General features: G+C 34.3%; 1 protein-coding gene across 1 annotated transcript; it reads right to left on the reverse strand.

Annotated features, from left to right (window-relative positions):
- Window positions 1-454: 454 nt before the first annotated feature.
- LOC105333306 (F-box/WD repeat-containing protein 5) lies at window positions 455-11,288 on the reverse strand. Its single transcript, XM_011436213.4, has 8 exons — window positions 11,153-11,288; window positions 7,941-8,064; window positions 7,574-7,819; window positions 7,235-7,418; window positions 2,438-2,577; window positions 1,628-2,316; window positions 1,267-1,479; window positions 455-970 (listed from the first exon to the last, which is right to left on the reverse strand). Exons 1-8 carry the CDS (start codon window positions 11,182-11,184, stop codon window positions 727-729), a joined length of 1,872 nt encoding a protein of 623 aa, XP_011434515.1. The 5' UTR covers window positions 11,185-11,288; the 3' UTR covers window positions 455-726.
- Between the last annotated feature and the right edge of the window lie 2,895 nt (window positions 11,289-14,183).

Consider the following 14,183-nt stretch of genomic DNA (forward strand, 5'->3'; position numbering starts at 1 on the left):
ATTATGAATTAATGTCAGCTTTAATATTCAGGTAGAAATATCCTTGGATTAAAACATTCTTAATGGTGAGCGATAAGGCCCATGGGCCTCTTATTAAAAAGTTATTAGCAGCTTTGTTAGCCCTTATACAATATTGAAGTGCTACTCTTTGACACATTATTATTTCAAATTTCTTGATAAATTTTAAACTTTTGACCCAACCATTGTTTGTTTAAATTAATAAGAGACTATTCTTGTACAGATCTTAAGGAAGCTAATTTTTAAGTGATCAACAAATCACTCATCAGAACTACCTCAAATTTTCTTAAATGATTTTTTAGATATGAACTATTATTTAGTAACGAAAAATTTCAAAACATTTTAGCTTTAAATTTTGAAAATTTTCCTACATATTTATACTCTCTTTCTCAAGGACATTGTAAAGTGTAAAGATTGCCACGACTATCCAGCCCTCTTCAATAATTTATCATGTTTTATTAATTATCATACATGTACAACAGCAATATTGGTTTATTTATACACAAAAAGAAATAATACAAATACCAGCATTTAGGAGAGTGTGTATACTAAAAAAATAACTAGAAAGAATGGCTCAAATTTTCATCAAAAAAGGGGGGGAGGGGGTGCAAAACAGCTTTGCATTTCAAGATTGTTGGCATTGGTCCTAGTGATCACAGATAAATGGTTCCTCAGATTACCCTGGATCGTTTGAGTACTTTCACAGACTCAGAATTTCCTTGCAAATTTGTCTGCTTCGATCGAAGCGGTTTCAAAGTTAGGGCGTAACTTCCTGATCTCTGACCTGGACCTCCAAATCTTGATGGTGTTGTCATCACTGACCGTGACCATGTACTCCTGGTTGGCAGGGTTGAACCCTACTGCATTCACCACTCCCCAGGAGTGCTCATACACTGCTATGTTGTTTTTGTAATGCTTATCCCACAGATATGCTCGTGCATCTTCACTACCACTACAATCAAAACAATTTCCTTTTAGATTGCAAATTTTTAAAAAAAATCAGCTGATGTAACAGCAACAACAAATAAGAGAACATTTTTATGGAATTTTGAGGAAACTTGCTTAGTTTTTTAATTCATTTTGTAAAATGTAATTTTTTGTTTTAAATTCCATGGTTCTCAAGGAGAAGTCAAAATTGTAAAAAGTTTACATGATTTTATCATTGCTTATTGCATATGCATGAATTCAAATATCATCTTTATGCTCTATTGTTAATATGTACCTGCATCACTTAATCAATTGCATTACCTTCCAACATAGTCACTGCTGACATCCAGAAATACAAAACAACACATGGTGGAAGGGGAATATCCCTTGTGACCTACATATTGCACGCCCTCATTTTTTAAGGTAAGCAGGTCAATCACCAAGATCTCTATAGAAGGTGAAAGGTCAGGGGTTGCCCAGGGGTCATTTCTGTCTACTTTACCAATCCAAGGACGATAATTAAGATATAAATACCTGCAAAGTAATCATGAACATTAACATACTTACAGAAGTAACCGTAAGCCAATTGTATTGTATGTTATGATAATTATAAACTATTGAAGGATCACATCTTAAGATGTTTTTAACAGATAGAACTTTGAGTTTTGAGACAACCACTTGCCTAGAATCTCTTGAGAGACATAATCCTGTCACATGTCCGAACAGATCAATCAGATGATCTGGTTTGTCTGATTTTCTAAGAGGTTGCACATGAATATCATTGTTACTAAAATTAACCACCATATGGTGATTTTCCTCAGATATTTCCATCTCATCCATCTCACTGCTGAAAGACATCTGCTTGGACAAAGTTTCTGAACTTACGTTTTTAATTCCCAGCTGATGGAGTGCGACAGCAAACTCTCCAGTAACAAATATCAAGTTTTTCAGAGAGGTACCTGGTGGTGATTCATGATCTTCCAGTTTGACACTGGCACATGAAATGCATGGATTCCTGGGCTTAGTGCTGGCTCCACTTTTCCACTCTTCAAACGATGTCCTCAAACAATTACAACTGTGGTCAATGTTCACACTTGTTGACTGATTTTCATTGTGATTAATGTTACAGTTACAACAAATGTTCAGAGCTTCCTCCTTTTTACTCTCTGTTTTCATTGCAATATCTTCTGTTCCATGACAAGTTTTCAGCAGTGATGATGAAGAACTTTTTGTATCAGTACTAGACACATGGGCCACTGTCAAAAATTTGATTAGGCTGGCTGTTTCACTGGAGAAAGTGAACAGGTTTTGTCCTATGCCTTCCTCCACTACTGGAGTTTTATCATTCGGTAATGGTGAATTCTTATCAACCTGAAAGAGTATCACCATATTGATTCTGGCAAAAACAGTGAAAATAATTTGTTCTTAATCTTTAAACAATTACATGTACATGTATTCAAAAAAATGATGAAGCCTAATACATAAACTCTACCTGAAATGATTCAATCTGAACAGTGGTTGCAAATCTATCTAAGCTTATTTCTAGATATCCTCCAAGGAATGTATTGTCATCCAGCCAAGCTCCAAACAGCTGGGAGGGATCCATAGAAACTACTCTTAAAATCTGTAAATCTGAAGAAAGAACAAAATATTTTGTACATGTACTACAATCACAGCCACAATTCAATTTATCTTATGAATTCATGTAACTTTATTTACACTGAAAGAAATGTACAAATGAATGATGATTGACAAAATAATTAAAGGATGATGCATAATACCGACCCCAGTAAATTGGCAAAGAAATAAACTTTGGAAGTTTCGTTTTACATTTTACATGAACATAATCTGCGATATATGTACCCTAATAGAATCCCTTTCTTACCTAAGATACAACAATCACATGGGAGATATATATCATTATTCATGGTAGGGGTACACTATTTACATTTTATTCCAGTAGACTTTTCATCCCTGCCCCACATTTGAAAGCCTTTAAAATACAGGAGCACATTTAGGTGCATTTTTCTCCTTCAGCTGGTCATTTATTTTGTCCAGAAAGTAGAAAAATGTACCTGACTGCACTCATGACAAATGTAACCTCTAAAAAAATGCAAAAGTCCAGTGCATGGGCCTTCCCCATTATAAACTGATTTTGTTTACCTGATGTAAACTTGCTTAACCTGTCATAATGCTACGTCTATAATACACGTCATAGATTTAGGTGAGGGTGTACTTATATGCATAAATTATTTGTAAGTTGTATTTTGAGCGGATTTTATTTCTGATCACTAAGTTTTTACTCAACTGCAGAGATTTTTGCAATTAACAAAGTCACAAAATATGTTAACGAGTCTTGTACGAACTGCGATATCAACTATTGTACCAAGGTCTACCCATTCTATTCATATCTATTCACTGAAAGAACAGGGTTGCAAACTGGAACAAAATTCATTGTTACAGGATCTACAAAATCATTAATAGTGTGTCAACCATTACCAAAAAAAACAAAAAACCATGATCAAAGCTATTTTTAAAACACTAATCAGGATGTTTAATTTTCCTTTACTCTTGTTTTAAAATTATTAAAATCATGGTAGATTTTTAAAAATTCATTGTATAAACATACATTGTATTAGGTAATCACAGATTACAAAGCACACCAAGGAGAGGCATCACCTTTATGAGGCATTGGCATCAACTTTATGAGACCACCTTTTTATATGATATCATATTATATGAAAATCAAAGTTAATGATCTTGGATACTCATGGATACTGTATGCATACATATCGTATATCGTTTGTTAAACAAGAGGCCCATGGGCCACATTGCTCACATGAGCAACAATACACATTATAAAATCAGCTTTACAGAGTAATATAAAAAAAATAAATATGGACAATGTAGTCTAACAGATCCTGTATATTAAAACATTAATTTTTTCCCTTGATATTCTGTTCATCATTGATCCCTTTCTGTCACAGTATAGTCATTTTACATATTGAGCATTACAGTTCTCAAAAAGATCTAAATCAAATGGGATATAAACCTACATCAAACTTATGAAGCCCAAGAAATGTCCAGAAGCCAAAGTCTAAACAATTCTAAAGAATCAAAAATTTGTCAAAATGCTTGCATATAAGTAAAACCATATATTATAACATTTGAGTTTTGGTGAATTTAAGATGTTTTTCTTTGTAAAATTGGACCCCCTCCCCATATGGCTCCATCCTACTCCTGAAAAATATGATTCTGACAAATTTGCATCCATACACTATCTAAAGTTGCTTTCACTAATGTTGCACCTTTTGTAAGAAAATGTTGTTTTTATTAGAAAAAGATATTTCTCAATATATTCCTATATTTAACCGGTCCCCATTGTGCCCCTACCCTACCCGCAGGGATCATAATTTGACCAAACTTGAATCTACCCTACCTGATGCTACTTCACACAAGTTACAGCTTTTCTGGCCAGTCCTGATCTGAGTAGAAAATTTAAAATAAAATTTCTTTTTATATTCCTATGTAAAAAGTTGACCCCCCCCCCCTCCCCATTGTGTCCCCACCTTACCCCCAGGGACCATTATTTGAGTAAACTTGAATCTGCACTATTTTAGGATGCTTCCATGCAAGTTTCAGCTTTTCTGGCCTAATGGTTTTTTAGTAGAAGATTTTCAGAGATTAACTCTATAAATTTCTATGTAATACTTTGATCTCCCATTGTGGCCCCATCTTACACCCGGGGACCATGATTTGAACAAAATTGAATCTAAACTATCTGAGGATGCTTCCACACAAGTTTCAGCTTTTCTGTTCAAATGGTTTTTGAGAAGAAGATTTTTAAAGATTAACTCAATATACTCCTATGTAAAACTTTGATGCCCCCCCCCCCCCATTGTGGCTCCATCTTACCCCCGGGGACCATGATTCAAACAAACTTGAATCTACACTATCTGAGGATGCTTCCACACAAGTTGCAGATTTTCTGGCCAAATACTTTTTGAGAAGAAGATTTTTTTAAGATTAACTCTATATACTCCTATGTAAAACTTCGACCCCGACCCCCCCCCATTGGGGCCCCATCTTACCCCCGGGACCATTATTTGAACAAATTTGAATCTTCCCCATCTGAGGATGCTTCCACACAAGTTTCAGTTTTTCTTGCCAAATGGTTTTTGAGAAGAAGATTTTTTAAAAATATCACCAAATTTTCAATAAATTCTAATTATTTCCCCTTAAAATAGGGCGTGCCCTTTTATCTTAACAAACCAAGTTTGGTTGAAATTGGCCAAGTTCAGGAGAAGAAGTAAAAAATGTTAAAAGTTTACAGACAGACAGACAGACGGACGAATGGACGGGCAGATGGACGCCGGACAAAAAGTGATTAGAAAAGCTCACTTCAGCTTTCAGCTCAGGTGAGCTAAAAATTGTATGGTAATCATATGTTCATTTTATACGTATTATAAGATACAATGTTTATCAAGACAATAATATAAAATACGATATTGCATCCTATAATACTTACAATATATATCAAAATACAATACTATACATAACAATATCATATAATAAAATATCATATCTTAATGTACAAAAAATGATTATTCTGACACAATATCATATCGTATCATATAACTTTTTACAATATAATATATGATATAATATTGTATCATATCATACCATACAATACTATATCATAGGAATCATGTTATACCATTTTATAAGAAACACATCTATCAAGCAGGTTTGAGTGAGGTAAGAGATTTTTTTTAGCATTCTTGATACATGGAGATAAGGCCTTGCATCTCAAGCTACAATGTACCTCTGCGATTTATGTATATTATAGTTAAATCAACTAAGCAAGTTTGAAATAGTAGATGTACTATTATCTGTAAAACATGTGACATGTTCCAAAAAACATCCAGCATCTGAAACCTAGGGCTAAGATTCAGCATTCAAACCTATCAGGTGCATCAGTATTATAAGATGCATCATCCATGCAAGTTTGGTGAAGTTAGGATCAGTAATAACTAAGATATAATCATCAAAAGGCACCTGCTCCAAAAACTTAAACCAGCTCTAAAAACCTTAATCTCCTCTTACATCTGAAACTTATGGCTCAGATTCAGCATTCAAGCCTGTCGGGTGCATCAGTATCATAAGAAGCACCATCCATGCAAGTTTGGTGAAGTTAGGACCAGTAGTAGCATAAAATTACAATCAGAGAGCACCTGTACCAAAAACTTTAACCTGCTCCAAAAACTTTAACCTCCTCCAGCATCTGAAATTTATGGCCCAGATTCAGCGTCTAATTCTTTCAAGTCCATAAGTAGGTCAAGATGCATCATCCATGCAAGTTTGATGAAGATAGGACAAGTAATAACTTAGATACAGGACCTGCAACAAAAACTTTAACCAGGTCCGGACGCCAATGCTGGGGGTATAGCATGAGCTCCCCCCGACTTCATCTTGGTGAGCTAAAAAGGGGCCGTTTGCATATATATAGGGATATCATTGTTTAGGGTTAACTGCATATTGTACAGTGACCCATTAGACCAATTTCACCATTAATATGCTATACATGGTCAAATATTTTATCTATTATGTTTTGTAGTATATTCTCACTATATAACACTATATAGAAGAATAGTCAATAAATGAAATATTAGCATGTTAAAAAATATTGACCAGTCTAGGAATGATATCGAGAGAATATTCCCACGCTTTTAATAAATTACTTCTGATTTGTCGATTCCTTGACAGTGACGTGAATAAACCTTTGCGACTCCAAAACAAGGTGATTTCACGCAATCAATTAAGGCAATTAAACAACGGACGATCAATGTAGGGGTTTGCTAGCATAACAGATACAAGGATTTGCAATTTACTGAGGAGTAAACACAGATAGAATATCTGTAGCATAATTTCTAAGGGCAACAGAATATTATCAAAGACCTTTTAATGCCGACGATATTTAGAAAATGAACTTTTTGCAAAATTGACCTCATGATTTCTATGTTGAGCTGAGAAAATATTACAGCAATTTGTTTACAAACCCTTTCTTCAATATGGTTTGTTTTTTCATACAATAAAAACAAATGTTGATTGTTGTTTTGAAAAATTTTTATTAGCCCCCTTGGGACAAATATAAATGTATTTTCTTCTGCTTTGTGATGGGCAATATTTCGTCCCTCGAAGGCTAATATTTTCAATGTTGCCCTTAACCCCGGCCAATATTTATACATAATTATATATGTATAATATAATTCATATTTGAGGGACCTACTATGCATGAGGGATAGAATAGCTACAAAGCCTCTTCTGTCCATAAAATCAGTTGTTTTGACACTTGAAACTAGAAGCATGGTGTCGCTTTTGTTGAAGCAAGAGAACTGGGTGAAGTCCCAGCCCAGCAGCTCACGGAAGTCCTTGGTATATTTAAGATTTGTTGGATACCCCACCTGCCAAATCTACAACAAATTGACACAAAATAATCGAACGATTGTAAGAGATATTCAAAGTCTAGGACACAAATTGAGTGCTTGTTCTTGTCGCTTTTATTGTAATCAAAAATAGAACCAGGTAAACAAAAAGACCTATTGCACTTAAAATGGAGTAACATCACCTTAATTGAAGCATCTTTGGAAGTAGTAGAGAACATGTCGCCGCGGTTTGAGAAGCTGACATGGAGAACTTCATCACTGTGGTCCATCAGAGTTTCACTGAGGATCACAGGGCAGTGGTAGAACAGACGTCTGTACTCCTGGTACCAACTGTCTCTCCCCGGTGGAAGCTCCACCCCACAAATACTCCACCGTCGCCACAGCAATGCCTTCCAAAGGCTCTCATCATACGCTACTCTGCACCATACCTGTACATCAAATATCAAATGCATCAATAGGAAAATTTTCCTTTCACAAAACTATTGAATATAATTTGAATATTCTCACATGTTTTATTCAATAATAATCGGATAATTTCAAGATTATTACCTTGCAAGTCTGTGTAACCGCCACTAAACTTGTCGCCTCTAGATAAGAGAATATTTGCAATAGTAAGGACTCTGGAATATCTGTCCATAGTGAACACGTGTCTCCATTATCTTCAGATGTGTTTCTGAAGATGGAAAGATTTAACAGTGCAATTGTTATAAAGTTGAATTACTATTTATCATACATGTTAACCTCCAGAGGTGAAAAAGAGGTAGATTTCGAACCAAAAAAGCGGTAGCATTGCGCGCAGTCTTTTTCGTGTATATTTCAAAACACATATTTTTATATACTACATAAGTTGTAAAGGTTTCTGAAAAGTAACTTACGATACCAACTACAATATAAAAGACTTTTAAAATTTAGAAATATCAACACATGCAATAAAAAGTTTGCATGCATTAACCATCAAATTCATTATGCTAATTTTTATGTGGAAAAATTTTTTGAGTGCAGACTTCAACAATTGACTAAATTTTTTTCAGTAAAAATAGATTAATCCTAACATATTAAGAGAAGTAAGAACTAGTAAGAAATTGTATTTTCTTTTTCAATGTCAAAAACGATGTTTACATGCTTTAAATATCACAAATAATGCAATGTTGCAATAAACTGGAAGTCAAGTTTACTGTTATGGCCAAGTTAAAAGATATATTCAGGCATCGTTAAAGGCACGTGTTGAATTGCGAAGCTTCCTTATCCTTGGCAAGGATATTATTGGCATGTCTTGTAACTAATGTAATCGCTGGAAGTGGCTTCTCTCATCATTCAATGTAATACACATGCTTGAAAACTTATCATTCCCCCAACTTCAAAAAATGTTTGTATGCCTCTGATTCAAAGTCACGCACTAATTTCAAACCCGATGAGATTTTTGGTCAACAATTGCTTCCATAATGGCTATCTATTAAAACAAAGAGCGTATTTTGAAGAAAAGCAGTAGATGTTCTAATAAAAGAGGTAGGTGGGAGACAGAGCTTAAAAGCGGTAGACTTCCACGTAAATCAGTAGAGTCAACATGTATGTGTTTATAATAAATAAATATATAAATCATAATAAATTTTTATAATGATAATTTGTCATATTAGTTTATAATACTCATGAGATGTCTATATCCTTTATTAATCATTATCAAAAATAGAATAGTAATGTTTTAGTACTAATTAAATGTTAAAAAAAATAAACATATCATTTAATAAACTGTTTAAAACTCATGATTAAAGATATTGATAAAAACAAAGTAATGGGATGGCCAGCCTCCTTTAAAAACAAGAGGCCAATAGGCCTTAATGGTCACCTGAGTACCATAGCCCATACACAAACTTGTTGAGGAGTCTCATAGTCATATATGCATTTAAATAAGTTTCATTCTGGAGTAAAAAATTATAATATTGTAATGACGACCACCTCCTGCCTGAAATCTTTCAAAAAGGACTATCAAACCTATAATTTTAGCAAAAATTAAAACAGCCTGAACCCCTGACCCAGGGGCCACGAATTTAATGATTTAGGTAGAGGAGTTTGTGGACATCATAACCATGCATTCAATTTTTTCCCCACATGTGTGGGAGTAAAGAAGATTTTCTAAGATTTAATACATTTACAACATATGGCTTCACTGACCCCGTCCAAGGGCCTAAACCCCAGTCCCTGGGGTTTAGAATTTCACAAATTAGGTAGAAGACTTCATGGACAAGATTTTCTAAGATCTAAATATTAAATACATTTTTACTATATGGCCATATTGGCCCCACCCTAGATCCTGAACCCCTGACCCAGAGGCCATGACTTTCACAATTTTGGTAGAGGGCTTCATGGACATCTTAACCATTTATTCAGTTTTTTCCTCACATGTGTGGGAGTAGAGATGAAGATTTTTGAAAATTTTGCTTTTTTTTGCATATTTGGCCCTGCCCGTGGCGCCCTGGGGTTGGTAGAGCCATGAATTTCACAATTTAAATTCTTCTTACCATAGAGATGCTTCACACCAAAAATGATAACAATTGGCCTTGTAGTTTTCAAGAAGTTAAAATTGTAAAATTATTAATGCACGACGCACAACGCACAACGACAGATGAAGACCAATTGCATTAGGTCACCTAGCTAATTCAAATTCAATTCTTGATTTTGAATTTTTTTACATAAATCTGCATTAATATGTTTCAAATGCAACAACTTTTAGTTAAGAAGTTGTTCTATTTGTCTATAGTTTGTAAGATCCCTAGGAAGTTCTGGATATATTGAGGGATCAATCTCCATTAATCTTCCAATCAGTTACAGAAAAAGTTGCTTACCAAAAGTTGTTACATTTCATCTATTCTAATGCAAATTTATATCAAAAATTTTAAAATAACATTTTTTCATTTTTTGCACTTTAAAGCAATATGACCTGCACTTTTCATGAAGAATTTTTTTAACAAAAATGTTATTTTCTACTAAAATGACAAAAATATCATGGTTTTTAAATTTCTTTTCGCCAAATTTTTGTGAAAAGGGCTGTTCAGGAACCTTAATTGGAGCGAAATTGAATTATTGTTGTCCTATACAAAAATGGATTTGCTATATGTTCCTTTGAAGAGATATCTTTTCTCTGACAAAAATTAATGATTTTTTCCAACCTTATTTATCATAAAAGTTTAAGTTACATGCAGACTTATCGTACTAACAGGTTTATGCAGCAAAATAAAATTTTAAAAAATAAAGCTCATATTGCTTTAAATTTATATGGATGCAATAATGTTTAAAATATAGAAAAGGTCTGTTACGAAAATTCAGGGAAAGTGAAGTCGAAACACCGGTCGAAGCGTAAATCGTCTTTGGTTCTGACATTTTTACGTTTTCCAGAATCAAAATATGAGGACTTGCGAAGAGAGGAGAAGTGGATGTAGGCTATGCCTGTCCACTTCTCAAGAGAGAATAACCTAGCTGTTTATAGCAGATACTTTATGTAAGACTAGTCATAAACTGAGTTATTTATAGCATAACAGATTCAGTATTTTTTTAAGCATATGTATACGATTATAAGATGAAGAGAATTCTTGAAGGAATCCAGGTACAAAACACATACCTATCAACATATAGAACAATCTCAGACAGGGACGTATAAATTATGTCACACTCACTGGAACAATTAAAACTTCTGTAGTAAATAAAAGATTAACAATGAAGAGATCATGCAGATATGTTGCTTAGTACTTGTATAAAAAATATAATACCCTCTTTGTTCTTCAATGCAATGCAAAGGCATAATTTAACTGCTAAATCCCCCCACCATCCGAGCTGTCAAATTTTCATCTCGAATTTCTTGGTGGCAGGGGATAGTTTCGAACGAAAGACCCGGGTCAAAATTTTGAAATAAAGGGAGAACCTGAGGTTTGGCTGGTTATTTGAGGTGTATAAATTGCTAGAATATTTATTGCATTCATTTTGTGGATAGAGGGGCTCATGTCAATTCCATTGATATATGACACTTTAATGCTGGTAGCACTTTTCATCAGATATGGAATGAAAATGCGAAACTGTGGCCAACATTTTTAACTTTCGGTTTTGTGCTTGAAAAGTAGGGTTGGTTCAGAACACGAAATGTCACACGAAAAGAAGGTGATTGACCCCCTTTCAATTGGTGATTATTTGCATGCGTATACATTATGCTAATAATCCTATGGTAGTTTATGGCAGTTGCTTGGGACTGGAGCGTGGTGCTGGACCCGTGAAAATGTGAAAAAGGAAAATTTTTCAGAAAATTTTGAGACCGTCCCTGGCTATTCTATATAGTGCTATTTGTAAGTTGTACTTGTTTTAAAAATTCTCAAGAGTCGGGACCATGTTTCCCCTGCATGCAAACCAATTTTAGTGGAACGGAATAGGGGTAGTGACAAGCAGAGAAACACACCCATGAAGTTTAAGTAATAAAGCACACACCCATTGAAATGGAATGACCTGGTGCCCCCTTGGAAATAAACTCTCCCAAGGGTATATAACCAGACTCATCTAGCAGATAAGGAGAGTAGGTCTGACACGCACAGCTCTCAGAAGAACCCGCAAGACCTGGAAGGTAATAGAAACCTGTTAGAAGTAATTTGTGAGGTTGTAAGTAGACAGACTAGGGGAAGGAATACTCCTCAGCGGTAATTAGGTCTTTCCACCTTTCAGGTGAAAGACCTCTTGATTTCTTTATGTTTTTTATTCTTCTTCTTTTTTTCTATTTAGCTCGGGGTGACTTTTTTATTATTGGAGTTATCCAAACAATTTAAACTTTATGTAATTGCTCATTAAAAGTTATGGTACCAATTGACCCTGTGTCAAAGAACTCCTAGAACTTACAGAGTTATTGCCCTTTGAGAAGAAAATGTTTGTTATCGCTACTCCTCTGAAACCATAAGAGATAGAGATTTGGAACTTTTACCAATGTCTTCATTACAGTTAGAGGTTTCTTCAATCTATTCATACCAAAAAGATCTGAGGCCCCCTTGTAGTAGTTATTGCCCCTGAAAGTATTTCAATTTTCATAAAATCACTTCCAACTTCTTTATTATTTATCATAGAGACTTCGGACCACTTGGGATGGAAGCGTCTACCTTGGCCGAACAAAATGACATAAAGGTCAAAGGTCAAGGTCATTTGAGAAGCTGTTAATTAATAAGTTTTTATATTTCTTTTGTTAAGGGTGGTAGAGAAAAACTTTTTGATCGATTTAGTAGGACATCTTAAGACAATTAAAATATAGCCCCTTGGCTCATACTTTTGAATATTTACAGAGTTATAGCCCCTATTGTACGAAATGCTTGTTATCGCTACTCCTCTGAAACCATAAGAGATAGAGACTTGGAACTTTTACCAATGTATTCAGTACACTTGGAGGGTTCTTCAATCTATTCATACCGAAAGGATCTAAGGCCCCCTTCTAGTAGTTATTGCCCCTGAAAGTTTTTAAATTTCTATAAAATCATTTCCAACTTTTTTATTATTAGTCGTACAGACTTTGGACCACATGGAATAGAAGCATCTACCTTGGCCAAACAAAATGACATAAAGGTCAAAGGTCAACGTCATTTGGAAGTCCGTTAATTAATGAATTTTCATATCATTTGAATTACAGAATTATAGCAAGGGTTTCAATAGCTTGCTGGATTGCGCAATAAGGTATTCAATTGGGTCAGCCAGGTATCACATCAAGTCCTGTGGTTACTCAAGTGGAACTTGCCATTCATTTTGTTCAAAGACAGCTAGCCTCTAGAGCACTCTCTTCTATTGTTAGTTAAATCTATTTCTATAGTATTGGCTTGATAATAATAAAAAATCTCTTTAAAAACCATTTATCAATTAATAGCTTCGTGGTTTTCCCATTTTATAGTACAACATGTATCATAGGTATAATAATTTTTTGTATACCTTATTGAGCAATCTAGCAATTCATTAAAAAAATTAGGTGGAAAGACCTCTAATTGTTCGAGAACAATTAGCCTACTAGTTGGAATTGGAATCTTAATTGGTTGTCGGGAGGTAGTAAGTCTATATGACTGAGGCGCCTGACTTCCTGTAATATTAAGAACCCTTTACCAAGGCACGCGGGGATAAGTATCCCAGTTAAACAATAATAAGTGATTTAAATACACCTCCAATCAATTGTAAATCAAGTTTAATCATTGTACTCAGGAAGAGTAGAAGTAAAATTAATATATTTATATCCCTTAAAAAGAACCCGATATTTTGTTTAGGTAAAACACGTTACATTAGCAAATTTAAAAATCCACTGAAAAATCAAATCACATATATGAGCACTATCTTCCTCACATTTCCTCGACCAAAAAAAACTATCCCCTGCCACCCTCAACCGATTGCTTTCCTTTTGTTAAGTCGTACAATTACTTTACGATTCAAACGCTGTCAAAAAAATGTAGAATAGGCTTTTTTATTCAGCAATATTTGTATAGGCCTATCTTATTAAAAATAGAGTTTTATGCTATTTGAAAAAAATACTGCTGGAGTACCAGTTAAATAAGAAATACATGCATGGATCAAGCTGGGTGGGTGCCTGGGAGGGTGTGTCCAAGGGATATTTTTTAAAATTGTATTTGTTATATAAAAATGTACAATCAACTGAAAGGCACTTTTTAAAATTTCCAACCATATGAAATATGATAGGGCATACAAACACGTATTGTTTTTGAATGTGTGTGGGCCAGCTTCATCAAAATCATTTTGACAAGGATTAAATTCTCAAATTCATAAAAAAAAAAACCTAAC

The sequence above is a fragment of the Magallana gigas genome, chromosome 6 (genome assembly GCF_963853765.1).
Source record: "Magallana gigas chromosome 6, xbMagGiga1.1, whole genome shotgun sequence".
Lineage (NCBI taxonomy): Eukaryota > Metazoa > Mollusca > Bivalvia > Ostreida > Ostreidae > Magallana > Magallana gigas.